This window comes from Pteropus vampyrus, unplaced genomic scaffold, assembly GCF_000151845.1.
Source record: "Pteropus vampyrus isolate Shadow unplaced genomic scaffold, Pvam_2.0 Scaffold31, whole genome shotgun sequence".
Lineage (NCBI taxonomy): Eukaryota > Metazoa > Chordata > Mammalia > Chiroptera > Pteropodidae > Pteropus > Pteropus vampyrus.
Genome location: NW_011888812.1, coordinates 2212841 through 2237927, shown reverse-complemented (window position 1 = coordinate 2237927; position 25087 = coordinate 2212841). Strand labels below are relative to the sequence as shown.

The following is a 25087-nucleotide window of genomic DNA, read 5'->3' as shown; positions in this document are numbered from 1 at the left end:
CTAGCCAGTGGCAGAGATGGGATGTAAACCAAAAATGAGACTCCATACTGCCATTAAGAGTACTAACATTTACTGAGCACTTACTATGTGCCAGGTCTGTATGAAGGGTTTTCAAGGTTTTAGCTCATTCAAGCCTCACAAAAATCCCATGAGATTTAAAGAAACTGAGGCTTACGTACCTTGCCCAGGTCCCACAGCTCACACGTGATGGAGCCAGGATGCAACGCAGGTAGTGTGGCTTCGGAGCCAGGGCCCTCCCGCTCCGCACCCGCCTCCCGTCCTCAAGCCCAGCACGCGAAGGGAAACACACACTTATGGTATATTATATGGTTACCTACTCGGGAATGTCAGCACCCTTGATTGAAAGAAACATCCTGCGTTAACGATCAGAGAAAGTCACAGACATTTCATTGACTCCAAGATGCCCCCGATTGTGAGGTTCGCCACTCTTTTATGTACAACTCAGAAAGAAAAAACATTAAACCTGGACACCATGTTTTCTTATCCCATCACTTACAGGAGGCATTTCTGAGATCTGAAAATGGGAAAAGAGGTGTGTGTTACAATTAAATACTGGAGGCCCCTGAATGGGCAAGACGGTAAAACGCATAACAGAAGCAGGGCGGAAACAAGGTTCTCTGAGTGCAGAGTATCCAAATGCTAAATCTGACTTTTCAAGAAAACCTGATAATCCCAATTTTATGTGCAAGTTTTAGAAACACTGGCAACTAATTTGAGTTTTTAGTGTCTTTGTGCAGAAGGCATGGCTGTTCCATCTGGCCGGGAGCCCTCCCAGCTTCCTCCCAGGTGGACTGCCAGGCAGAGAGCTGCAGGCATCAGTTTAGTTACTGCACGTCCCACCCCCTGGTTTTTAAAGGCACAGAAGTCTCACAGGTGGCTGCACGCACGAACTGGCGTTCCTTTCTTCTCCATGAAAGTGGCCAAAATCAAGGTGCCAGGGACAGAAGTTAAGACTACATATAGCTGGCTTTTCTTTTTTACTATTTATTTATTTATTTTCTCATATAAAACACTCCTCCCAGGCTTCCAAACCATTCCTGTTCTATTGACACATCTGGTCCTGTTCCATGACCACTCTGCTATATAAAAGGGAGGGTAACATAAATAACAATGAAATTCCCAAACGGATGCAGCGAGCATCCACACGGCATGGAGATGAGTGTAAAGGCCTTGTCCTGTAGTAGCTGCTGTGCACAGGGCACCCCACCTTTCTTTCCAACAGGTACCCGGTGTAGTTGGTTATTTGCGTCCTGGACCTGTGAACACAATCTTATTTGGAAATAGGGTTTTTGCATACATAATGAAGTTAAAATGAGGTCATGTTGGATTAAGGTGGACCCTAATCCAATTATAGGCATCCTTTCAAGAAGAGGGAAACTTGGACACAGAGACAGATGCACAGGGAGAATGCCACGTGATGACAGAGGCAGAAGTTGGAGTATTGCATCTACAAGCGGAAGAAGCCAAGGAATGCCGGCAAGGAAGCAAGGAAGGACCCTCCCCTAGAGCCTTCTGGGAAAGCATGGTCTTGTCGACACCATGATGTCAGACATCTAGTTCTAGAACTGTGAGAGCATAGATTTCTGTTGTTCTAAGCCATCCTTTGGGGGCATTTTGTTCCATCAACCCTAACGAACTAATATACCCAGAGAGTTTCAGAGCCATTTGTATTTCTCTACCTAGTGCTGGCATCTTCAAACAGCTACTTTTTTTTCCCTTTTAGGAAAAGTTTATACAAGGTCAAATTCATGTTAGGTCAAGTGTAGCCCCACGAGCCGGAAGTGACTCTACGTAGCTGTCAGGTGACAAGCTGGGAATTTATGCTGTGCTTCCAACATCTGGACTGCAAGTCTTTCCTACCATCAGCACAGGCACGAAGAGCACATCTGGAGGCGGGGGAAGGATCTGGAAGTCCGTAACCTCTACAAGTTCTAGACCGAAGACCTGGCTGCAGGGAGCAGTTCTGGTTTCAGGCCAGCGTAATAAAGGTGGAGACTGGAGAAGACAGTTCAAGCCGTGAAGCAAAATACCATCATCGAAATCCACTCAGGTGCTTAACTGTGTGGGGCTCCAGCAGAGTTGGGAGTAAGCCAACAGTGGCCACTCTGGTTGGTGGGGAACAACTGCAGACTCATTCAGAGGTCCCCCTACTGAATGCAAGAAAGCTACCTCCAAACCCAGCCCCCACCCCCAGGGACCCAGAGAGCCTGGCTGGCTTATCTCAGGCCCCCGAATATCTGTTTCCTTCCCTTCTGTACCAGCTTCAGTGTCTGGCTGGCTCCCTGGAGCTCTAAGCTGGAGAATTTCATAACTGCTCATGACTGTGTGTTCAAGACTCTCTCAAGTGAAAAGAAGATGTTGACCTAGCCAAGGAAGGTGTTTCTATGGCTCAGGCTTTCAAAGTGAGAGCAGGAAGGGAAGGGGTGGAAGACAAGGGAAAGTGTGGCTCTAGGGAGGCCGGGCATGGGTTCGGCTAGAGCAGTAACCTCTAGCACTTTCCCAGTCAGGAATGTCACTGCGACTTGGGTTTGAGGATAATGTCATTAGCATTTATTGAAAGAATAACATCAGTTAGCACTTCCCTAATGCTTAACCCAAACCAGCCACCCAGCTCCAAGCCTCATATACATAACTCATTTAAGACAGTGCTCAGTAGTTCAACAGAACTGATCTTCAGCCTGTTTGCACCAGGAAACAGGGCCTACTGCTTAAAGCCAGCTCGTTTCTAACTGGCTTATGGCCTGGACATAGCACATATCACTGGAGTGGCTACTGCTGTTATCCTCATCTTACAGAGGAGGAAAAAGGTGTAGAGTGAGGGAAAATGGTGGGCAGGGGTCACCAGAGGTCACACAAAAAGGCTGGGGTTAGAACCCAGCCCTGTTTGGCCCCCAAGCCCCAGTTCTTAAGCACAAAATTTATAGTTTCGCATTTGAGATGGAAGAAATTGTGAAGTGGGAGGCATGCCCGGTATTACCTGAAATGTTTAAAAACAAATACACAAAGAAAATGACTAAGTTAGAAAAGAGGCAACATTAACACACACACACACACAGGTCTTGGATTTCTTCTGTATGATGAGCGGTGTGGGGAAGGTGTGTTTTCATTCTGAAGTGTTCAGCGGAGACGGCATTAAATCACAGTGATATTCTCTAGACCCTTTTAAGAGCCAGTTTTGTTTTCTGAAGTGCAACTTCTTCAGAAGCCTTTTGAAATTCAGCACTTAGCAACAGCTTGCCAGAACCAAGACCTGGAAAAAAGGGACACCTCGATCACATGACCAGGCAGTGTGCCCAAGCAGAAATGGAGGGCATGACTCTTCCGCAGAGGCCTGGCACTATGGCAGGGGATCGGGAGGTTAATAAAAGAAGGCCTGCATCTACTGGGCCAAGCCAGCCCACCGAAACCCAAATGGCTTTAACTGTCCCCAGGAAGTATATTAGTTCCCTAGGACTGCCAAAGGAAGTACCATAAACTGAGTGGCTTTAAGCAATAGAAATTTATTCTCTCACATTTCTGGAGGCCAGAAGTCTGCAATCAAGGGGTCGGCAGGGCCATGCTGCCTCTGTGACTCTGGGTAGAATCTTTCCCTGCCTCTTTGTAGTTTCTGGTGGCAGCTGTCAATTCTTGGCATTCCGCGGCTTGCAGCTGCATCATTCCATTCTCTGCCCCTACTGTCACATGGCCTTCTTCCCTCATAGCTCCACACTGTCTTCTTATGAGGACACCAGTCTTACTGGATTAAGGGCCCACTCGATTCCAGTGTGACCTCATTTAAACTAAGCACATCCACAATGCTCACGTTTCCAAATAAAGTCACTTTCTGAAGTACTGGGGGTTAGAGTGTTGACATATCTTTTTGGGGGACACAATTCAACCCATAGTAGTAAGGTTCTTACTTTCATATTGATTAAAAAAAAAAAAAACGGCAGCAGGATGTCTACGAATGCCTTCCTGTGGGACAGCTGTCACTCACTATATAACAACATTTAAAAAGCAAGCTAGAGGATGGGTAGACGGCAGGATGAGTTTGGGAGGGCTGTGATAAGGAAGTGCCACAACTGGTGGCTTCAACAGAAATGGATTGTCTCACAGGTCTAGGAGCCAGAAGTATGAAATCAAGGTGTCGGCAGGATTGGTTCTTTCTGAGGGCTGTGAGGAAGGATTTGTTCTGGGCCTCTCTCCCTGACTTGCAGATGGTCATCTTCTATGTCCGTTCACATTTTCTTTCCTCTGCATGTATCTCTGCATCTAAATGTCCCCCTTTATACGAGGACACAGTCGTATCATCCTAATGACCTCATTTTAATTTGATTAACTCTATAAAGACCCAATCTCCAAATTAGGCCACATTCTGAGGTGTTGGGTGTTGGGTCTTCCATGTATAAATGGAGAGGTGTGGGGATGGAACACAAGTCAACAATGGAGTTTTGCCAATTTTGCTTTACCCACAACTGAAGGTAAAGAATAAACTCCGCTGTGGCTGCATCTAGTTCATGGACAGCTGCCATCCTAGGCCACAGAAAGTCAGCTGTCACCATCCCATTCTCTGAGAAAAGACAGAGCAGCCTAAGAAGAAGCAAACCATATCCATCCTTTAAGAACTTCCTGATTTCCTGGGAGCATAGCGTGTGAGCCAAACATTAGGTGCCTTGGTGAAATAGCTGAATTACTGCTAAAGTTTGGAAAGCATAAGAACTCAGAATCCAGTTTTTTCCCTCATCTCTCTTTGCCCTGTGGTGGTACCAGGTTTAAAAGAAAATGTTATGTGTGGCGCCACCTGGAGGCAGAAAATGAGAAGGACGATGAAAAGAACAGAGGAAGCGTTTCTGCCCCCACGACTCTCCCCTTTTATATTTCTTGGTGATCGTTGTTCCAAACTTGCCCTCTCAACCCTAGTTCATGGATCTGCCATCATACTTGAGCTCTTAAAAGTCATGCTCAAGAAATGGCTGGGAACAGAAAAGCAAATAAAATTTAAATTCCATTTTTGCACCTATTTGGATGTCTTTGGACTTTGAGATTCAGCAAAATTTTATCATTTGACAAGATCCTTGAATTTACCCCCATCTCTTTTTCCCTTCCTCCCTGCCCCCAACACACACACACACACACACACACACACACACACACACACGTCTGTACATGCTTGGTCAAAGATATCAATCAACATAATTTTCCCAAGAAGAAAATGAACCACCTTGTGACCAGAATCTCAAACCTTCACAATTTCTCCCCCATTTGGTTAGGACGCAGAAAGGGCAGCTACAATCCAACACAAAGCTGGAAGAAGATGTTAAGACTCTTGACTTCGGGCCACATGTGGGTTCTGGAAATTTGGACTGCCACCTTATTATTAAACCAAGAGGCAGTAAGTAATGAAAGTATGGTGTCTTCTTTCAGAGACTCACAGGACTAACAGCCATTTTAGACATCATTTACACAGAAAAAAACATCAGCAACATTTCTTAATTTTTTTAAACAGGCTGATTAGTCATTAAAACTTCGAATGGAATCTCATTCAGTAAAGTAACACAGATCCGTGTAGAGAAAGGCCGGGCCCACTGGTGGCCTCTGGAGGAGGAAGGGGAAGGGGCCTTACTCTCTGGAGCAATAGGCAAGCTCTGCGTAATCTCTCTGTGGCTCATTTTCCGCATCTGCAGATAATGACAGTCCCTTCCTCATAAGGTTTGTGACAATCAAACGAGTTAACATAACGTAACGTGTCTGCAACATTGCAGCCCAGAGGAAGCTCAAGTAAGGGCACATCACAATTAGTGTTTTCATAAAGCTTCCATGTTTTTCTAAAACGCATCTCTATTTCTTTTGTTACAAAAAAAAGTTATTTAGATAAACAACCCTTTAGGGCACGCCACTAATCAAGAGCAGAAATACACTCAAACTATCCCAAAATGAGCCTCTACTCTCAAAACTCGAAGAGAGAGGTTCCCCAGATTCATGAGGTGGAAAATTTAATGACTCAACCCAGGTGGAAATTTATTCTAGTCCATTAACAGATATTTCACAAAGTCAGAAATACAACTAGTAAACAGGGGTATGGGAAAACATTCAACCTCTGTAGAAAATAAAAAATAAATATTAAAACACATAACTGTTTTCAAACTATTAAATAAACCAGAAAAAAATATTTTTTAAGATATTTATTACCCAATGCTGCCAAGACTAAAACAAAGTCGGAATTCTCACACGTTGCCAGTGGCCGAGCAAGCTGGTGCCAACCTGCCACAGGACAAGTGCGCAGCCTGTATCGAGGGCCCGAAAAGGCCTCTGTCCTTCAACCCAGTGTTTCATCTCTGAGAATCTAGATTAGATTAAGAGAGTTTCCCAAAGGAGAGCCACGCCCACCCTCATGTGCACAACAGTGAACACCATTTCTAACGGTGAAAAACTGGAAACAACATAAATGCCAAAAAATGAGTAAATAAACTATACTGCATCAAATGAATGGACTGTTTAAGCCATAAAAATGATAAAGAGAAATATTTTAAAAAGCATAGAAAATAGAAAATATTAAAATGCTGAAATGTTACCTGGAAAAAAAAATCAAAATATAAAAATGTATATCCATGGTTATTACAGCTGGGCAAAGCCTGAATGAAAACATCTAAGATGCTAACAGTTCTGTTAGAGTAGTGACTCTGTGTGATTCTGTTTTTTTATCCTCCTTGTTTCCAAAATTTTTACAATATGTTATTTCATTCCCTTTATGATAAAAAAAATAAGTTTCTCTCTCCCTATCTTACAAAAATCTCTCCTCTGCCGTGGATGCAGAATAAGCTGCTCACTGCCTCACACCCCACCATGAAACCCCTCTCTGGGCTCTTCTCTCACTCCCTGAAAACGGCAAGAATTCTCCTTGTTTAAGTATATTATCTCCTAAACACCAAAGCTGTTTCATAGGGCACTTGAGGCAATCACCCCTCTATGGTGAGACCATCAGCCGCCTTCACTCTCTTCTCCGTAAGTACGGAGTTGTTCCAAGGAATCCAAGAAAAGGCTTTGTAACTTCTGAGCAAGACACGAGAGGAGGTGGCACAAATTCTAAACCGGCCACTCTCGGGGTGCCCTTGAAAAGATGGTCTACTGAGTACCCTGGAGACCTCAGCTCAGCCCATCCTGGCTCTGGCTGAAACAGTCTTGTGTCCTCTGGGGATGTATAAATTCCTTAATGGACACTAAACATTTTGATCGGCGAAGTAAAAAAACAAGAGACTTAAACACCCAACGGCAGGAGAACGGTTAGGTTGCAGTGTGTGTCCGCTTGATGGAACAGTAGGCAACCTCACAAAACAACAATTATAAATGCTAAATATGGTAATGTGGCAAAGGGACTCCAATGGGAAGCAGAAAAAAGCGAGTACTCAATCACAGGTCCCCATGACGATCACCAGACAGAAGGGTCTGTGCAGACTGACCAACAGGTAACGCTTCATGATTGCAAGTCACCACACCCAGGCGCTGTGCTGTGTGCGTGATGTGCATTCGAACTTCACAGCAATGCTTATTGGAAGTCTTTTATTCTCATTTTGGAGAGGAAGGAATTGGAGCACCAGGAGGTTAAGGAATTCTCATTTAAGCCTCCAAAGGCTAAGGTGTAGAATAGGCTGGTAACTTTCCTAAGACCACATAGCAAGGGAGGAGTGGGGCGGGAGGGCGGAAGGGTGGGCGAGGTTTGGACATCCGGGTGCTCACATCCAAGACTCCTAGACTGGAAGGCAATGTGTAAGAAATTTAAAATGCAAATAGATCTTATTTTACAAAATGACTTCTTTTCCTTCCCTCTATTGTCTAAACCTTCTAGCGTTTCTGTTTTTATCATTTAAAGACACACACACACACACACACACACACACACGCACACACACACACACACACACACAAAGGCAACAGAGAGGATTTTTTCAATGCATGTGTTTGTGTGTATGGTTTTTTAAAATTATGTTTTGATTGACAGACTAAATATATGTCAATCAAGTCTCCGCTACACTTGGAGGTTAAGGGTAGGAAATGAGGAGGAAAAAAATGATGGCCAACAGCCAAGGTGACACGGTTCCAAACTAAACGAGCAGCGCCGGGCAGCTGCCCGCACCATCCTATGTTCTCTCTCCACCACCTCCTCCAGTTTGCACATGAATTCTGAAATCATGGCTCTGGACTGAATGTCAGAGGATGCTAATATCACACAGCTGGTACTAACAAAGCTGGAAATAAAACAAGTTTCAACTTCCAGCCCCACATTGTTCCAGACTTATCTGTGCTGAATATTCATTCCCTTCCCCACGAAGGACAATTTGCATTTACTGGAGTTCAAATACAGACCTCATCCTAAAAATGGTCATTCTGCATATTTGTATAGCGTTAATAATGCTCAAAACTGGACACATGCTATCTCATTTGATACTCAAATGACAAATATTAAATGTCTAGTAATTTTGAAGCCATGCTAGAAACAGAAAAGGCTGAAATAGATGCAATACTTTTTTTAAAACTCTGCGAAACTAAAAATGCATTATGTATAGTGGTCTATTCAGAAAAAATCATGCAACAAACAAAACAGTTCCCATCAAAAAACATACTCCCAGTCCATACCCCTGAAAACTTCTCTGAAGAGCAGGGGTAGGCAGCAAGAATGCTAGACCCCTTGCACGGGTGAGGGGCCAGTCTCAGAGTGCACAGCTCGCCCAGGAGCATCCCACGAAGGCGGGGGTGGCTGGCTCTGGAGGTAGACTCCAAACCCAGTGCTCCTTCCCCTGGGTCAACAGATTGGGCCCCAAATCCCAGTACCAGCTCTGTTAAAAGTTCAGATAATCGGGCCCTCCTCAGCCACATCCTCAGCTGGCTTCTAGAGAGACAGCAGCTGGAGAGCCAGAACCCTCAGTTCTCCTGTCAGAAAGGCCCTGTGGCCCACTGCCCAAAGCCCAGGAAAGAGGCAAGGACCATTGTCCAGCTGTGTGGTCCCCAGGAAGCCACCCACGAGATAACCCCAGGTCCCAGCACTCATCAAGTGTGCTTCCCACCTGCCAGGGTGCCACAGCCAGGCTCACTCTGTGGCACCAAACTCTGGTAAGGAAGAGGGGCATGGACAGGGAGCAGGAGTAGTGGACCCCTGGATGCCCCTCCACTCACAGCCCAGGGGCCTCCTTTCTCATAGGTTACCCCTCACCCAAATCTCACATATATTTTGGGGGCACAAAACGGGTAAGAGACTGAAAAGGAGGTGGGGTGGCGAGGATCAGAGAAGATTCCCTCTCTCTACCCCTGCCCCAAGGCCCTGGTGGTACCCGTTTGAAGATGATGCCCGGGTCTTTTTGGCAGAGGAAAGGAGCACGTGGAAGCAAATTACTACTAGTCAGTACCAACTCCATGCTGGATCCTTGACATGATGCTACACCTTACTTAATCGTCAAGAACACTGCATGAGGTACGAGATGTGCGAGATGGTTACCAGCCTGAGCCTCGGGGTCAGGCAGCCCTGGGTTCAAATCCAGGTCAGCTGCTTCTTGGTTAGTAGATACTGCAGGTACATAACCTCTGGGTCTCAGATTCCTCGTGTGCAAAGTGAAGGCAATGACAGTCCCGCAGAGTGAGGGTTAGGAGCGCCTGGTGGAGGGGTCCTCTGCTCTCCCAGAGCTGTGGCTCCGTCCCCACCAAGACTCCTGTTTCTGCACAGGCCATGCTCCTCTGAGAAAGAGCTCTGGAGTGGAGAGGGCAGGACTGCTGGCCATGAGGATGGGGCCTCCTCCGCTGCCCCAGCACCCCCTCCCCGGCCCGGCAGGGCCCAGCACTCACGGCACTCCTTCTCGTCGCTCTTGTCGAAGCAGTCGGGCAGCCCGTCGCACTGCCAGGCGCCCGGGATGCACCGCCCGTTGCTGCACATGAAGTTGCCCGGAATGTTGCACTCGTTGGTGAAGTTGTTCCCAGGGAGCAGCTGGCTCTCTGTGGGACAGAGGGGACAGAGAGGTCAGCCAGCACGGCGACGGTGGCAAGGACCCGAGCCCCTCGACCGAAAGGGCTCTGGTTTGGCATGGGCTGTGTGGGTGAGGCTTCCAGTAGGTGACTTGATCGCTTTGGGCCTCAGTTTCCTCATCTGTGAAATGGAATGAGAAATTACCCCTGGGGATTCTGAGAGGACTTGAGGGAGAAATAAGGGGAAAGCCCTTAGTAGGTGCCTGGCACATATTAGGTGCTCACTGACTTTACTTCTTTCTCTGTCAAAAGGATTAGTTGAAAATCCAAATGTTTTTCCTGGCCATCATCAGTGACTAAAAATGAAGGTTTCAAGACAGTGGTGATGGAGCGCTGGACGCCCAAAGCCTCCAGCAGTAGGGACTGCGGGCTCCTGCCAGGTCTCAGACTCTGTGGTCTTACAATCACAGAATCCTTGAACTTGGGCCAAGTGGATATTGGCAGATAACTTCATTTTAGAAAATGGAAGCCCCAGCCCACAAAATCGATCCACCTAAGGTTGCACAGGGAGGAAAGACCAAACTGAAACTGAAGTCAGGCCTCTAAGCCCACGAGAACTCCAAGGTCACTGAACTACTTGCCAAGAGTTCCTGGAGGTTTAAAACCAAGCCCCAAGTTTAGATGAAACTCCAGTGAATAGTCAGAAAATGCCAGGGCTCTCACTCGAAAGTGCTAACTCTTAGTCTAGAAAGCAGAGAAGCAGAGAAGGCCAGGAGCGTGGGGGAGGGGCGTGGGATTCATCCACCAATGCACGCCGGGGGCGGATTGTCAAGGGAGCCAGAATCTGATCGATCCCATCAGTCTGAGCCAGAGCATCAATGACTGGGAGAGAAGGAGCCACCTGGAAGTAAAATGGTCTTAGAAAAGAAGAAGAAGAAGAAAAAAAAAAGACCCGTCTCTCCAGGGCGTCCTCCTGAGTCATGGGTGAGCATTTATCGAACATTTATGACCAGATACTTGTGCTAGGTCCTAAATATGCGGAGATGAAACACAGGGCTGGAAAGGCACACCGGGTACCAATGGTTTTATTGTCATGGACTAAGAGGGGTGTCAGGACCTGCCTGGACGTAGCAGGGGGAGAGAAGGGCCCATGATCCTCTTTCACAAGCTTTGCCAAAAAGGAGCATCTTATTCCAAATCCCTAACGTCACATCTTTCACACTCCTATCCTTTACGGGTGCTATTCTTTTTACCTGGAATGCCCTTCGACCCGTGGGGGTCTCCTAGTAAATCCCTACAGACCTATTAGCATACAACCTCTATGCTGCCCTCCCTCTGAAGTGTTCCTGACTTCACTAGGCAGAAAGGAGCACTTACTCTGCTGTGTGGGTACGGTGCTACTGGGGTGAGACTAAACATATCTGACAGCTGGAACAAGTAGGCAACAACTAACTGGGAAGGACAGTCACAGGCGAGCAGCACCACGTCAGCCCAGGTGCCACGGATGTCACTGCAGACCAGCTGCGCCCCTGTACTCAACTAATAACGTACATGCCCGTCTCCCTACTAAAAGCGAGTTTTCGTATTTCAGAGTTCACGGAAGAATTCTAGAAAAGCAGCTACCGTGAGGGGCCTCTGCAAGAACCAAGTCCTGAATGCTAGTCTCCAAAGCCATAACTCTAGCCCAGGTCGCCACCATTGCTTACTAGAGTTACTGCCACAATCACCTAACCTGGCCTCCCCGTGGCCAGATTGACCTTTCTAAAGAGCAGATCGCATCATGATCTTTCCCTTTACTTTAAAAAGCCACAGAATGGTTCCTCGCCGTTCTTAAGATAAAGTCAAAATTCAAGGCATTGAAGAAAGGTTCCAGAAAAGAGGTGGCATTTGCAGTGGACGCTCATAGATACAGAGATAGAACGTTGAGGGCCCTTCAGGCCTAGAGAAAGACAGCAAAGGCACAGTACAAAAAGGCTCAACCCAGGGCAGTGAAAGGTCTGGAATAAAAAATATGCAGCTGTGATTGTCAGGAATTGCGAACATACAGTGCCACTATATCATCAATTCTATCACCAAGTCAGACATCACTAATCACGGCACTCGGTCCGTTGAGCCCACACTCAACACCAGAATCCTTCTTAAGACTGGACTCTGAAAGCCACCACCCACCCCGAGAAGAATATGAACGCAAGTCACTATCTCTGGGGGAGGGCTCAGGATGGCAGAGTAGGAATTATAAGGGACACTTAGAAGGAAAGGCAGGTGCTGGATCCCGGCCAGACATGGAGTGCACAACCCAGAAAATCCCACGCAGTGCAGCTGTCTCCAAACGACTGCTCTGGGCTCCGCCGGCTCACAGGGAGCTCTTCAGGGCTCCAGAACGCAACTGTCACTCTGTTTTGTCGGGAAATCACCTCCACTTGCTTTCGTAGAGCTAGCTCCTCAAAGAGAAGTCCCCAGGAAAAGTCACCGCAACTGCGAGATCGTGTTCTGATAAACAGATTTCCGGAGGCAGAACATCGGCCAGATTAGATTCCAAAGCGCTTGCTCTGAGAGTCGGTGGGCTGGCGGCACATGGGCTTGACGAATGAAAGGGTGTGATGCAGAGACTAAACACCACATCTGTTACACACAGGTGGTCCTGCCAGCCACAGGCTCAGAGCTTTACGGACAGGACCAGAGATCCCCAGAGCCCGGTGAATGATAACACAGAGGAACATTCTTCGTGTGCTTCTGAGCAACTTCATTACGTATGCAGGGGGCACAGAGCCTGTACTTTGGGGAAGTGACAGTATCATCACACTAAAATGCATGAAGAAAAACCAAGGCAAAGAAAGGTTAAAGTTCCATTGATTCTGTCTTCAAAAATCTTCCTCAAACTCATCCAGTGTGCCTTGGTCAACTGGCACCACCTCTTGTTCCCTTTAAACTAGTGGTTCTCATCACAGGGCGATTTTGCCTACATGCACCCCCACCCCAAGGGGACATACAGCAGGATGTGGAGACATTTTGGGTTGTGGTATCTGGTGGGTAGAGATCAGGAATGCTGCTGCATGACTACAACGCACAGGGCAGCCCTCGCAACCAAGACCCACCAAGCCTGAAATGTCCATGGGACCGAGGCTGAGAAATCCTGCCTTAAACCAACCTTCCAATTTTCACTTCTCACTGTCCCCAGTTCTGTCTCCTCACAGCAGAGGGAGATTTTAAAATGCTACTGATGACTTCTCAGTGCCTTTATAGTAAATCTAAAACTCCTGCCATGGTTTACAAGGCCTGGCATGTTCCGCCCCCCCCCCCCCCCCCCGCCTACCTCTGCAAAGTCATTTCCAACCATTTCCTCAGACTTAAATGTCCCTCCTGCAGGGAGGCCTCCGTACGTGCCGTTCAGTGACCCCAATTCTTCCGCCCACCTTTTACCTGGTGCTGCAGGTATTATGAGCTGAACTGTGTCCTCCCGAAACTCATATGTTGAAGTCCCAACCCCTCGTACCTCAGAATGAGACTGAATTCAGAGACAGGGCCTTTAAAGAGGTGGTTAAGATGAAATGAGGCTGTGAGGGTGGGCCCTGATCCTATATGGCTGGGGTCTTATACGAAGAGATTAGGATGCAGATACACACAGAGGGGATGCCAGCTGAAGAGACACAGGAGAAGATGGCCATCTGCAGGCTAAGATGACAGGCCTAAAAAGAAACCAAGCCTGCCTATACTTTCATCTCAGACTTCTCACTTCCAGAAGTGTCAGAAAGTAAATTTCTATCATTTAAACCATTCAATCTCAGGTACTTTGTAATAGTGGCCCTAGCAAACTAATCCATCTGGCTAGTCTCATTTTATCCTTCGGACCTCAGCTTTACATCGCTTACTCTGAGACCCTTAAGTTGACACCCAACCTAAAGCTGGTCCCCCTTGTTTTTCATTCTGGTAGTGTCCCCTGTTCTCCTTTATCCCAACTTGTGCTGACTGATGTGTCTGTACTATCTCCCCACTAGACTGCACGCCCCCAGAGAGCAGAAGGGCACTGCTTCATTCAGTTCTGCGTCGTTCACATCCGGTGTTCAGTATGTCCCCAATAAATATGTGTGGATGCTCTAAAAAGAACACCAAGTGTTACTGACTTATCCCATCCCTAGCACTGTTCCTTAGAAAGTTCTATTCACCCGCTGCCTCATCCTCCTCAAAGGCGAGTGGGATCTGTACATATATAGTTAAAAATAAGGTACATGGGGGTGTCTGGATTTGTGCAAGTAAACTGCTACCCTGTCTGCTTTTAAAGAGGTGAGAAATCTTTTCTGCTCGACAGCAGGACTTTCTACTGGCTGAAATATTTATCTCATCTCAGTGTCTTGGGACCCATTTAGAATCCAAAAAGACAAGCATTAGCACAAAGTTGGCTAGCTGGGGTTATTCCTCCTCCCTTTTCTTTTTTTCATTAAGCTGAAAAATGAAAAAGAGTTACCCATTTTCACTGCACCACATCACTTACTTAAAATAACTATACCATCTGCACCGAGAATGAAAAAAAAAAGTCCCAAGTCCTCCCCCACTGGGCAAAGGCAAATAGCCTGCTACAGCAGCTTCTTCCAAAATTTCTGGCACCCACAAATTTATATTCGATGAGGAGGCCAAGTTTGGGGCAACTGCAAAAACTCAGACAGCTGGAACTGGCAGTTAGTGATGTTGACTTTTCCAGCTGAGAAATGGGAATTCTAGCAGCCAGAGTCCTCCACATTCTCACCTCCCCCTCTGCCAATCTTCTGCCCCCCGGGGATATCCCTTGTCATGATGCAACAGAGAGCTGACATCTGCAAACTATTGACAGGCCCTGCTTTCAGATTTCTGTCCAATCAACTTTGTTTTTCTCCTTTGCTTCCTTGACAAGCCTGTCTGCAGGCTCCATGAACGACAAAGCAAGATACATAAACATATGCACAGACACATACGGCTTAGTGTTCCATTTTGCAGATCTTAAATAGATCTTCCCTAAAAACTCCCCGGAGAATTAATACACCTCTTGCCACCGCCTGGTGCCAACAGCCATAACGTTATGAGGCCACTGAAAACAACCATCTGTTTTCCTTCTGACTCACTTCAAACACACACATACATGCCATGCACAGGTAAAGTGCTGAGGGAGCTGGTCCGCAGTGATCTGTCTGTAAACACCCTAGAAAAATCCCAAAAGTCCCTTCGACTGCAGACAGCTCTACATGGTGGCATCTGCATCGGATGGAATGAGAGACTTTTGTCCCAAGCACCTCCCAGAGCTATTTGGTTCTCATCGAACAAACTGCTTCCTGCTAGAGTCTTGCTAAGGGGAACATGCCGGCTGTCACCAAGAAGGGAGCAGTCATGTGTGGATGTCTGAACCTAAAGTGAGGATGTGCTGCTGGCTCCAAGCACCTGAGCACAGCCAGGTCTCCAGCTCTGTCTAGACTACACAACGCCCTGCCCTGTGAGCTCATTCCAGCAGCCCCAGCCTCTGTTTACCCATCTGTTCAAAGAAGAAATTGGTGAGAAAGTATAAAATGACTCATCGTTCAGCCCATTTACAGATTTCATAATTGCACAGATTTCATATTTACACATAAGGTGTATCATCTTTATCCCTGATGGAAGATCTAGTATTATTTTACTGCAGGAACAATTAACGGACGGAGCAAGTCACCTGGGCAGGGAGTGAGCCTAGCTGTCTGCTCGGCATCTGTACTTCATGCTGCTTTTTTGTTTGCTTCTCCCGTGAAATGCAAAACAGCAACCGTTACAAAATGATAAATGCTTTGTTTCCTTCTCAAAATGAGCTGGCAAAGAAAGCTAATGGCGAGTATTAATGAGAAAAGCAAAAAAAAAAAAGTTAAAAAGTCTAGGAATAGGATAGTTCTTTACCAGGAAATAGCTTTATAAATTATTTTTGTCCTGTATTTATAGCCTCATTAAGAGCCCGAAGCTGTTACTTACATTTTTTAGTTATGCTTCATTGCGTTTCATGAGGAAAATTATGTCGGAGTGACATTAACGTCGTGGGGATTTGCAGAGCTGCCCGCATGTAGCCGGAGCAAGGTCCGAGGTCCAAGCTCGGGGGCTGGACAGCAGCACTGGAGGACATTGCTCTTCAGGATGCTGACCCTCAGGGGCGGGCAGTGGGCCCCGCCCACCCTCATCCCCATCCCGGAACAGCCCTTCGGAAACCGGTCATCACCAACTTTTCACTGGGGAAGATGGAACAGCTGCCGAAGCTCTTCCCACGGCAGGAGTCTAACGTCCACGCTCTTCTTAGTCCATCACTACAGCTCTATGCAACAGGCACCACGCCTGTTTTGAAGAGGAGGAAACAAAGACTGGAGAAGTCCTTTGCCCACGGTCACACAGCTACAACGGGGGCCTGCACACTCTATAAAAGGCCAGAGAATGAATATTTTAGGCTCTGCAGGTCAGGTGGCCGAATTAAAGACATTGTATAAGGGCTTATATGAGAGGGAAAAAAAAAATCCTACAAAATTTTTATTGATGAAATTCAAAAGAGTATCTTAATAACTGAGAACAATTTTCCCGCAATACAGGCCTATGAACGAGAAGAATGAAATCCTTCGCGGGGGGCGGGTGACATTTCACTTGACTGAGGTTCAAAGTTGGTGTTCGCTATCATCAAAATCTATTGCGAATGTTTAATTTTTATTTTTGACCATTTAAAAATTTAAAAACCGTTCTTAGCCCGGGGACGTGGGCCATGGTTTACCGACTTCTGAGCGGAAGATGGTAGATCTGCCTAAAACGACAAAATGGCAAGAGAGCCTATTCGAAGGCACGTCCTCTCTACCCCATCGCACCCACCACACTCTGAAATGATCCCTGTGGTTTCATGGCTGCTCCCCTCACCAGGAAGGCAGGGACTTCGGCTGTCCTGCTCCCCGCTGTGTCTTCAACAACTAGCAAGTGCCAGGAACCCAGCACTCAGCAAATGCTTGCTGACCGAGTCGGGGAATGGAAGCCAATGGCTCCTGAGGACCCTTCCATTCTCACAGTCCCTAGTTCTGTGAATTTATCTAAACCCTACTGGAATCCATTTACGTTTCTGTGCAAAATACAATGGATAAGTGAGACTGGGTCTTTAGAACACTCCTGAGCTCCTAGGGGGAAAGGAACAGATGGGAAGGACTTCCAGGTGAACATTTACGAGTGCTCACACATCCATGTCCTCGGCTGCATGTCGGGCCTGGGTGAAAACCTGGAGCAGAAGCTGTCCCCCCCATGCGCTGTCTTTTCAACTTTAATCAGCAGCAGCAGCAGGAAGCTCAAATCAGGCAGTGGAGCTACACTGAAGAGGACAACTTTATGACCAATTTTATCAGGCTTGAAGATAAGCAAGGCTTGTGAGAGGGCCAATCAACCCTGCACTTCAGCACCTCTCAGAAACAGCCACCCAGTCAAGGAGAAGGATTTTGCTCCGAACCCAAGTTCGGCCCAGCCCTATCTGCCCAGGGACGGTCGCAATAATTCCTACAGTCACTGGGAACTGTTCTGCAGCCTATATTCTCCTCTGTGCAGAGACACCCAGGCAGGGGGAGCACAGAATACCAAAGCAAATTAAGGAATAAGGGCAGAAAAGTTGAATGAGTTTCATTTAGGTCCAAAAGCATATCTTCGTGAGCTCAAGGTAAGGAAGACTCTCTGGAATAAGACTCAGAAAAGCACAGGCCATAAAGACTGATAAATACTAAAATGTACAACTGCATGAAAAGATACGATAAACAAATTTCAAAGATATGCCACTAACTAGAAGACGGTATCTGCCACGTATATAACGCACAAAGATCGATATCTAGGATTTTCTTACAAGACTACATAAGAAAAATTAGGTGACCCAATGGAAAAGTGGACAGAGCATATGAATGGGTACTGTCACTGATGAGCAAACTCAGACAGCCACTTAATATGCACTCAAGATCACTTGTAATCAAAGAATGATTAACAAAACAAGGAAGTTCTCTTTCACACCCATCAGACGTGCAAAATTTTTAAGTCTGACAATCTCAAGTGGTGAGAGGATGTGGAGCTACGGGAACTCACAGGCTGCCCGTGGGAGAGGAACGCAGAAGAGCCGTTTGGCAATTCCTAGGGAAGCTGAAGACGCTTCCTACCCTTCCACCCAGCCGACCCTCTCCTGCACCTGCACTACGCCTGGGGGAAAATGTGCCAGATACAAGAGCCTGAGAACATTCACGGCAGCGCTACTACTAACATAAAGCTAGCTGCAAGACACACACGAAATGTTCATCAAAAGAGAATAAATGAAAAATCGGGGTACATTCACACAATGGAATACTACTGAGAGCTTCAATTTACTAGACTGGGATGGCATGAATTAACATGGAAAAATTTGAGAAACCTAACATCGTGGAAAAAAACAAGTTGAAGAGGATCACTTAAATCAGGCTTGAAAAATTACTACTTCAATGGCTACATACAGATGTAAACATAGTTTTGAAAATGTACAGGAAAGAAAAATAATAAATTCAAGAGATCAGTTACACCCTGGCGAATGGGATCACAGGGTACACAATGAACTTCGAGACTGGAAGACTTTTTTTCTTCAAAATAATCTGAAGCAAGCAAGATGAAATATCAGAATTCCACGGAGCTGGGTGGAAGGCACGCAGGCTTTTTCTGTGTGATTCTTGGTACTTTTCTCCACCCTTTAAAAAAGTTTCATTAATAAAATTTATTATAAAGAACAAAAATTACGCTAATATTTGAGAAAAACCTATGAAAGACATATGGAACCATTTACCACTAATATTCTAGCTTCAAAAACCCCATCAGCTAGGAAAGTATGAGAGATAAAAAGGAGGCAAGTGTTCATACTGGGGGAAAAAAACAGCCAACGCAAGGCCGTCCATCTGGGAGATTCGGTCTATTACGAACTCTTTTCATTTTCTGAAAGGCAGCAACAGTTGCAGGGGAGCAGCGGATTGTGCAGGAAAAAAAATAAACACATCTCACAAGATAGGTTTACACACCCAACTTATTAAGCTGTGACATTCCAAAAATAAGAATAGCCAGGCCTAACGAGAAGATCAGATATTTTTTAAATAAGGGTGGGAAGAGCCGCAGTAAAGCTGTCTTTCTCAGAATAGTCCACGCCATCTGTCTCCTTTGCCCCTCAGCATGCGGCTGCAGAAGGCTAAGCAAAGATGGCCTTGGTTGAGGCAGCCAAGGTTGTGATTTGACACAGCCACATGCCCAATTCTCTTGTCACTATAACTAGCTGTGTGACTTCAGATGAGTGAATTACCCTCTCTGAGCTAAAATTTTCCATTTGTAAAACTGTGGTAATCCTGCCACCTGGGCAGGGTTGCTAAGGTATAGAGAAATATAATTTATCTATCTATCTATCTAAATAGATAAAGGGATAAAGTAAAGTAAATAGATGGCATATGCTTGGGGTTCAATAACTAGTACCAGCATTTGTTACTTCTTCTTTCCATCTGCACACTCTCCCTGGCTGCCCTCATAAAGCTGGTACTGTCAGTGGTACTCAGACAAGGCTGGGGCCCTTTTCTCCCTTTGATTCCATAGAAAGGGTACAGCCTCGGTAGGCGGTAAGCCTGCTGGAAATGAGGTTGGCTAGCTGAGACCCATGGTCACTTAGGTCCAAGAAAGTATAGTTTGGGGACAGACACCAGGTTGTAAGAACACAGTTAAGGAGTTCACAGTGCGACCTGGCTGTGTGTCTTCTAACACATGAAGCCTCGGTTTGGTTATTCCTAGGAAACAGTGAGCCCTGCTTAGATCATTCCTCGAGCTCATGAACAGCAGCCAAACTGTAAACATGACCCCACCTTCCAGACAAGGTGGTTATGAAGCAAGTCAAGAGAAAGACACATGGGATTCACCACTGGAATCTGGGGGCGTCGTTCTATCTCCCTGGGTCTCAGTTTCCCTGTGTGTAAAGTAAGGCGGTAATAGATGACATCCACATTCCATTTCAACGCTCAACTTGGTATTCTCGTTTGTGTAGACACATACCCAGCCCTCATGGCAGGCAAACCCTCACCCTCTGCCCGTCCCAGATATATCCTTCAGCATTTAAATTGAACACCTAGGACTTCACCAGGGCTCCTCCCCCGAAGAACCAAAAGCATCTCTGCCAGGCAGGTGGCAAAGGTAGCTCCTCCTTTGTAAATACAGAGAGACTAAGACCCACAGATCAACCAGCCTGGCCAAAGGTGGGGCTGGAGCTGGCCAGAGAAGCCAGGTTTCCAGGGCCTGGATGACACTTGGTCCCTGCCTCTGCACTTCAGAACTGACCTGCTCCGTCATCTGCTGGGAGGCGGCTGGTCCCCCACTGCCCTGGACAGGAGAAAATCACCTCCAAAAGGCCAGGAATCTGACCTGCCCCCTCTTCCCTATAGATTCATGGTCCTCTCCAGTTCACCGCCATTACCCACAGCCTTTCATATGTCTCAGCAGGTTTGGCTTATCACTTCCGATTAGGAGAGGAATGCTGCCAGGAAAATAAAACACATAAAACTGGTATCACTAAGCAAGGCAGGAATATATATTAACCCGGTGCGTCTTTTTACATTTTCTTTAGCAGCTTTAAGCCATTAAACTGGTCCATCTCGCTTCTACAATCTGGTCACGCGGATGCCCTGCCCTGGTGCTGAGCCCGACGACAGGCCCTCCATAATGAGGAATTAGCTGACTTCTTGAGCAAATGACATTTGTACATCTAGCAAGCACCAGCGTCAGGCAGTATTTACTGCCGGAGTCCCCGTGTCTGGATGCACATCTGAATGAGTACAGCTTTCCCAGGGAGCAATTTACATCTGCAAGAGACTTGTCGGATTTGGTAAATCAAAGGGCTGGAACCGTGCAGACTAACCTGTTCGGGTTTTCCAGATCGCGGAGGTTAGCTTCTGACAGTGCAGAAAACAAAGCAAATTAAAAATTAAAGAAGGATTATAGCGCTCGTCTCACTCAGTGGCCCACAGACTCTGAATTCAAATTCTACTCCTTCCAAACTCAGGGATGGGCTTAACTCCTCAGTGCCTCGGTCTCCTCATTCCTCCCCTATAAAATGGAGTTGGACCCAGCGCAACCTGGATAAGCTACCTGGGTAACTGAAGGGCTGTTCGTCCATCACTCACAAAAACTTCTCAAGAAAAAAAAATACATACACATACACACACACACACACACACACACACACAGAGACAAACACACACTAATAGAGGCCATAAGATTAGCCAGAGTTCATTTGTTACGGGTATTATTATTCACTATTAAAGATGTACTATTATATAAAGACTAGGCGTAATGTAGGTACATAACACGTCATTACACCAGACATACCATTATTATATAGTCCATGATTAATCCTTAGAGGAAGGGTGAGCTCAAGTGTAAAAGGACCCACTTCAGACTGAACACAACAGAATCCTACCAGGTGAGATGAGAGATCAGGAGAAGAAATCTGCTCGTTAAGAAACGATTTTTCAATACAGCGTGGCTCCAACTCAGATCACTGCAGTGCTGAGAGGGGCAGCTCAACACCTGCACACTGGACAGAAGTCAATCAATGACATGATTAAGCTTTCAATAGGTTCGAACCCTACAGTCTGTGCCACCTTCGATCCCCTGACATCCAGCTGGTTCCTGCCCCCTCTTCTTTCCTGACTCTGTCCTCACAAAGTGACCAGTGGCCTCCCAAGCCTCCCAATCACTCAGTCCAAAGGTTACTTTTCAATCTCGGCCTTATGTACAATTCTGTTGCTTTGGACCAAATGGATCACTCCCTCCTTCTGAAACTCCATTCCCTTAGCCTCCCTACCCCCACCCCCATTCCCTCACCCCCACCTCACCCCCGCCCACAGCTGGCTCCCTGAACATTCCTCCAAAGGGTCCTCTCCCTCCACCCATCCCTCAATTGCCTTCAGACTTCTGCTTCCTGTCTGCTTCAGAGAGAGATACGCTGTTGCTGGATAAGCCACCTCATCTCCCACGAAGTTCAACCTCCAACTCAGCTGACTCCCTTTCAATTCCACAGAGGGATGGAAGGTAGGATGGATGGAGGAATGGAAGAAGGCAATCTTCATCTCTAGATTAGCTAGAGCTTAAACCAATAATTCTGCATGACTCAAAATAAAAAATTCAAAAGTAGCCCAATACTTTAGACCATAACCTCAGCAAGGAAGAGCCTGCCTCCAGTACTCCTGGGCACAAGGACTCCATCTACATATGACATGGGCTATCAGCAATATCTGACACCGCTGCCCAGGAGGCTAATCCACCATTCTATGATGACCTATATTCTCAGAGCCAGCTCATAAGATATCAAGGTTGGACACAGGTTATGGGGGAGACAGGGGCGCGGAGAGGAACCAGGTCCGGGTGCATCTAATTGCTGAAAACACCCACAAGAGCCGGCCCACTATTTCTGCTCTGCCTTGCGTTGGAGGCGGTCCCAGTCAAGCCTTCAGGCCTCCATCCACAGGGAGGTTGATTTCCCCTCTCCCCACAGTGATTCCCAAACCATAAGCACCCTACTCTCGGCCTTTGTTTGTTTCTCTCTGTATCCAGGGAGTAGTGACAGCTGCACCAAAGACAGTGGCATTTTGGGCTGGGATTGTCACCCAGAGCAGGCAAAGAAGCAAGCCCCATGCTGCGGAAGGCAGCGAGGGTGGTCTGGCCGAATGAAGGGACCTGAGAGGGCTTCGGTCAAGGGTCTGCCTCTGCCATCGCTCACCACAGGGAGCACTGGGAACGCGGCCGCCAGCTATCGCCATTTCTGGCAGCCCTGCCACCCTCTGAACAAACAGCCCAGTTTGTTTACCAATAGGAAACGTGGCAACCCTCCAGAGGTGCTGGACATGAAGAGAAGAACACTGGCTCCCCGAGAACCTGCCAAGAGGGTTTAGGCAGCAACACCGATCTAGGGCATACCAGTGGAATAAAGAAGCCTAACGAACCAGAACTGCCAACACAGCGCAAGAGACCCTCCCTGTCTCTTTTATTGATCAGCTGCCTTTATGCTAAAGATATGACAGGCCACGGTTTTTAAGAGAAAACGAGGCAAAGGATCCAGCTTCTCACTGAATGTCCGCGATAATCAGCTCTGACAGGAGCCAAACCCTGCCTGGCACCGCTCACTTTCCACTTCACATCACGATCCACCCTGCGCTGCACAAATGATAATACATTTACAGACAGCCGGGACTCTCTGGCCAGGAGGAAAAAATTCACCTAATTAAATAAAAAACCAAACCGGAAACCCAAACCTTTTACCCGTTGCCAAAAAAAAGACTATTTGATCTTTTATGGCGCTTTGAAGCCAGGAATACCAATCAAGATGGGTTTTTTCCCCTAAATGTATCTTTTAAAACTATCTTCTGTGTCCCTAATTGCAAAGAACTCCTTAAAAATCAATAAGAAAATTGTAAATAAACCAAGATGGCTAATAAATGGAAAGATGCGAATAAAGGAAAAGATGCACAACCTCACTGGCGGTTGACCAAATGCAAGTGGAAATGCCATTTTTAAAAGCAATCTAATCAGCAAAAGTTAAAAAGATGGAGAATATGGTGAGCAGGCGTGGATGTGAGGAAACTGGCACTGTCCTGCTACTGGTGAGGGCATGGATTGGTACACGCTCTCCACGGCCCCCTGGCAGTGCCCAGCACTAGTCAGTGTGACCTTACCTTTGGACTCACCAATTCCATTTTTAGGAATCTAGCCTTAAGAATATATAAATGCATAGAGAAACCTGCGGAAAGTTGTTTTTTGTGTTTGTTTGTTTGTTTTTTTTTCAGTATTTATCAAAGCTCAAAAGAACCTAAATGTCCACCAACAGGGAGATGGGTAAATGTGCTATGGCATATCCATACCAGAAAACTGCAGCCTCTAAGAACCAGGAGCCAGAGGCACCTACATGGAAGAACCCCCACCATGAGGTCAGAGGGGGTGGGCAAGCCGCAGATCATGTACGGTGTAATCCCAAAAGTTTTGTTTATTTCTCTCTAGAGACGTACGTGATCATTTAGAGGCACCTGCGTTTACGGTTATCTCTGCAATGGCCTAGAACATACACTCTGAGCGAAGGAACTGAGGGGTCCTTTAAGAATGTGGGTATATTTTCTACTGGTGTCTTTGCTTCAAAAATAACTTCTTAAAATATCATCATAGTAAATATGCCTGGAGAACCTGGGGGAGGGATTGCACAGCACTGCTCATTATCAAAACGAACATGGCGGGAGGAGAGAGAGGGAGGGAGGGAGGGAGGGAGGTCATCCTTTTCCTATTTACAAACTATAAAAAAGACAAAACTGTCCTTGAAACTTACGAGAAACAGGTTTGGGTAAGAGTACTTCTACATAGTTTTGAAACCAATAGTCCCAAACAAAAAGTTCCTTTAAAAAGTTTTTTTTTTTTTTCTGAACAGGGACTCACTTGGGAAAACCTGTGGATGGCTGCTCCTTAATGAGTTATTCTGGGGAGCTGCCTAAGGCCTATACTCCCTTTTATTATTCCCTTTTAGAACACACATATATTCTACAGAAGTGACTATGAGCCACCTTCCCTTGGCCACATGTCTCCACTCCCTCCTCCTCACGAGAGACCCTCACCCTGGTGGCCACTGTGGGAGTGTCGGGGGCTCTGACTGATTAATGGATAGAAATAGAATTTGTCCTCTTGTGAGGAATGTAGCATGGTTCTCCAAGGCCTGCTTGCACTCACTGTAAGCCCACAATTATGGCTTGCTGGACTCCCGCTTTCACGCCACTGGATCTTCCAGGTGGCATCGGGCCACGCTTTCTGCTGGAAGACAAAAGAGCTCATTCAAGGGCATCTGGAGAGAGTGCTGGAGCCTGCAGCCCAAGGCTGATGGGGTGTCTCGTCGCCAAGGTTTCGGAGTTGTCCTCGAAACCTAAGTGGGTGGAGGGTCATCCCACAACCCGCCTCCTGGAAAAGGGGGTGGAAAGTAGAAGTTTTTTAATGCTGAGCAAAGGGAGCCAGGCACTCTTATTCTTGCCAGTTCAAAACCAGGCAAAAGTGATCTATGACGCTGGGAATCGGTCTGGGCGGTGGGGGACCAGGCAAAGGCATGGTGAGGACTCTGGGGTGTTAGTAACGTTCC

The 25087-nt window shown here is 46.7% G+C and overlaps 1 protein-coding gene and 1 long non-coding RNA gene across 7 annotated transcripts in view; one reads left to right on the top strand and one right to left on the bottom strand.

Annotated features, from left to right (window-relative positions):
* LDLRAD3 (low density lipoprotein receptor class A domain containing 3) overlaps positions 1-25087 on the bottom strand; it is a 187068-nt gene that overhangs the window by 153701 nt on the left and 8280 nt on the right. Inside the window, exons 1-2 of one of the 6 annotated variants that reach the window (XM_023528683.1) lie at positions 20260-20279; positions 9832-9978 (exon numbers count right to left, since the gene is read on the bottom strand). In XM_023528683.1, coding sequence (XP_023384451.1) covers positions 9832-9919 — 88 coding nt within the window. In that variant the 5' untranslated portion in view covers positions 9920-9978; positions 20260-20279. Of the gene's footprint in view, positions 1-9831; positions 9986-15619; positions 15641-15909; positions 16048-16150; positions 16174-20259; positions 20280-25087 lie in introns of those variants that run through there. The other 5 variants (XM_023528680.1, XM_011356833.2, XM_023528681.1 and 2 more) reach the window with 5 other exon arrangements.
* Positions 3285-25087, top strand: part of LOC111737780 — a 43530-nt gene continuing 21727 nt past the window's right edge. Inside the window, exons 1-2 of the long non-coding RNA XR_002779557.1 lie at positions 3285-3588; positions 12397-12400. This is a non-coding gene — a long non-coding RNA (uncharacterized LOC111737780). The remainder of the gene's footprint in view (positions 3589-12396; positions 12401-25087) is intronic.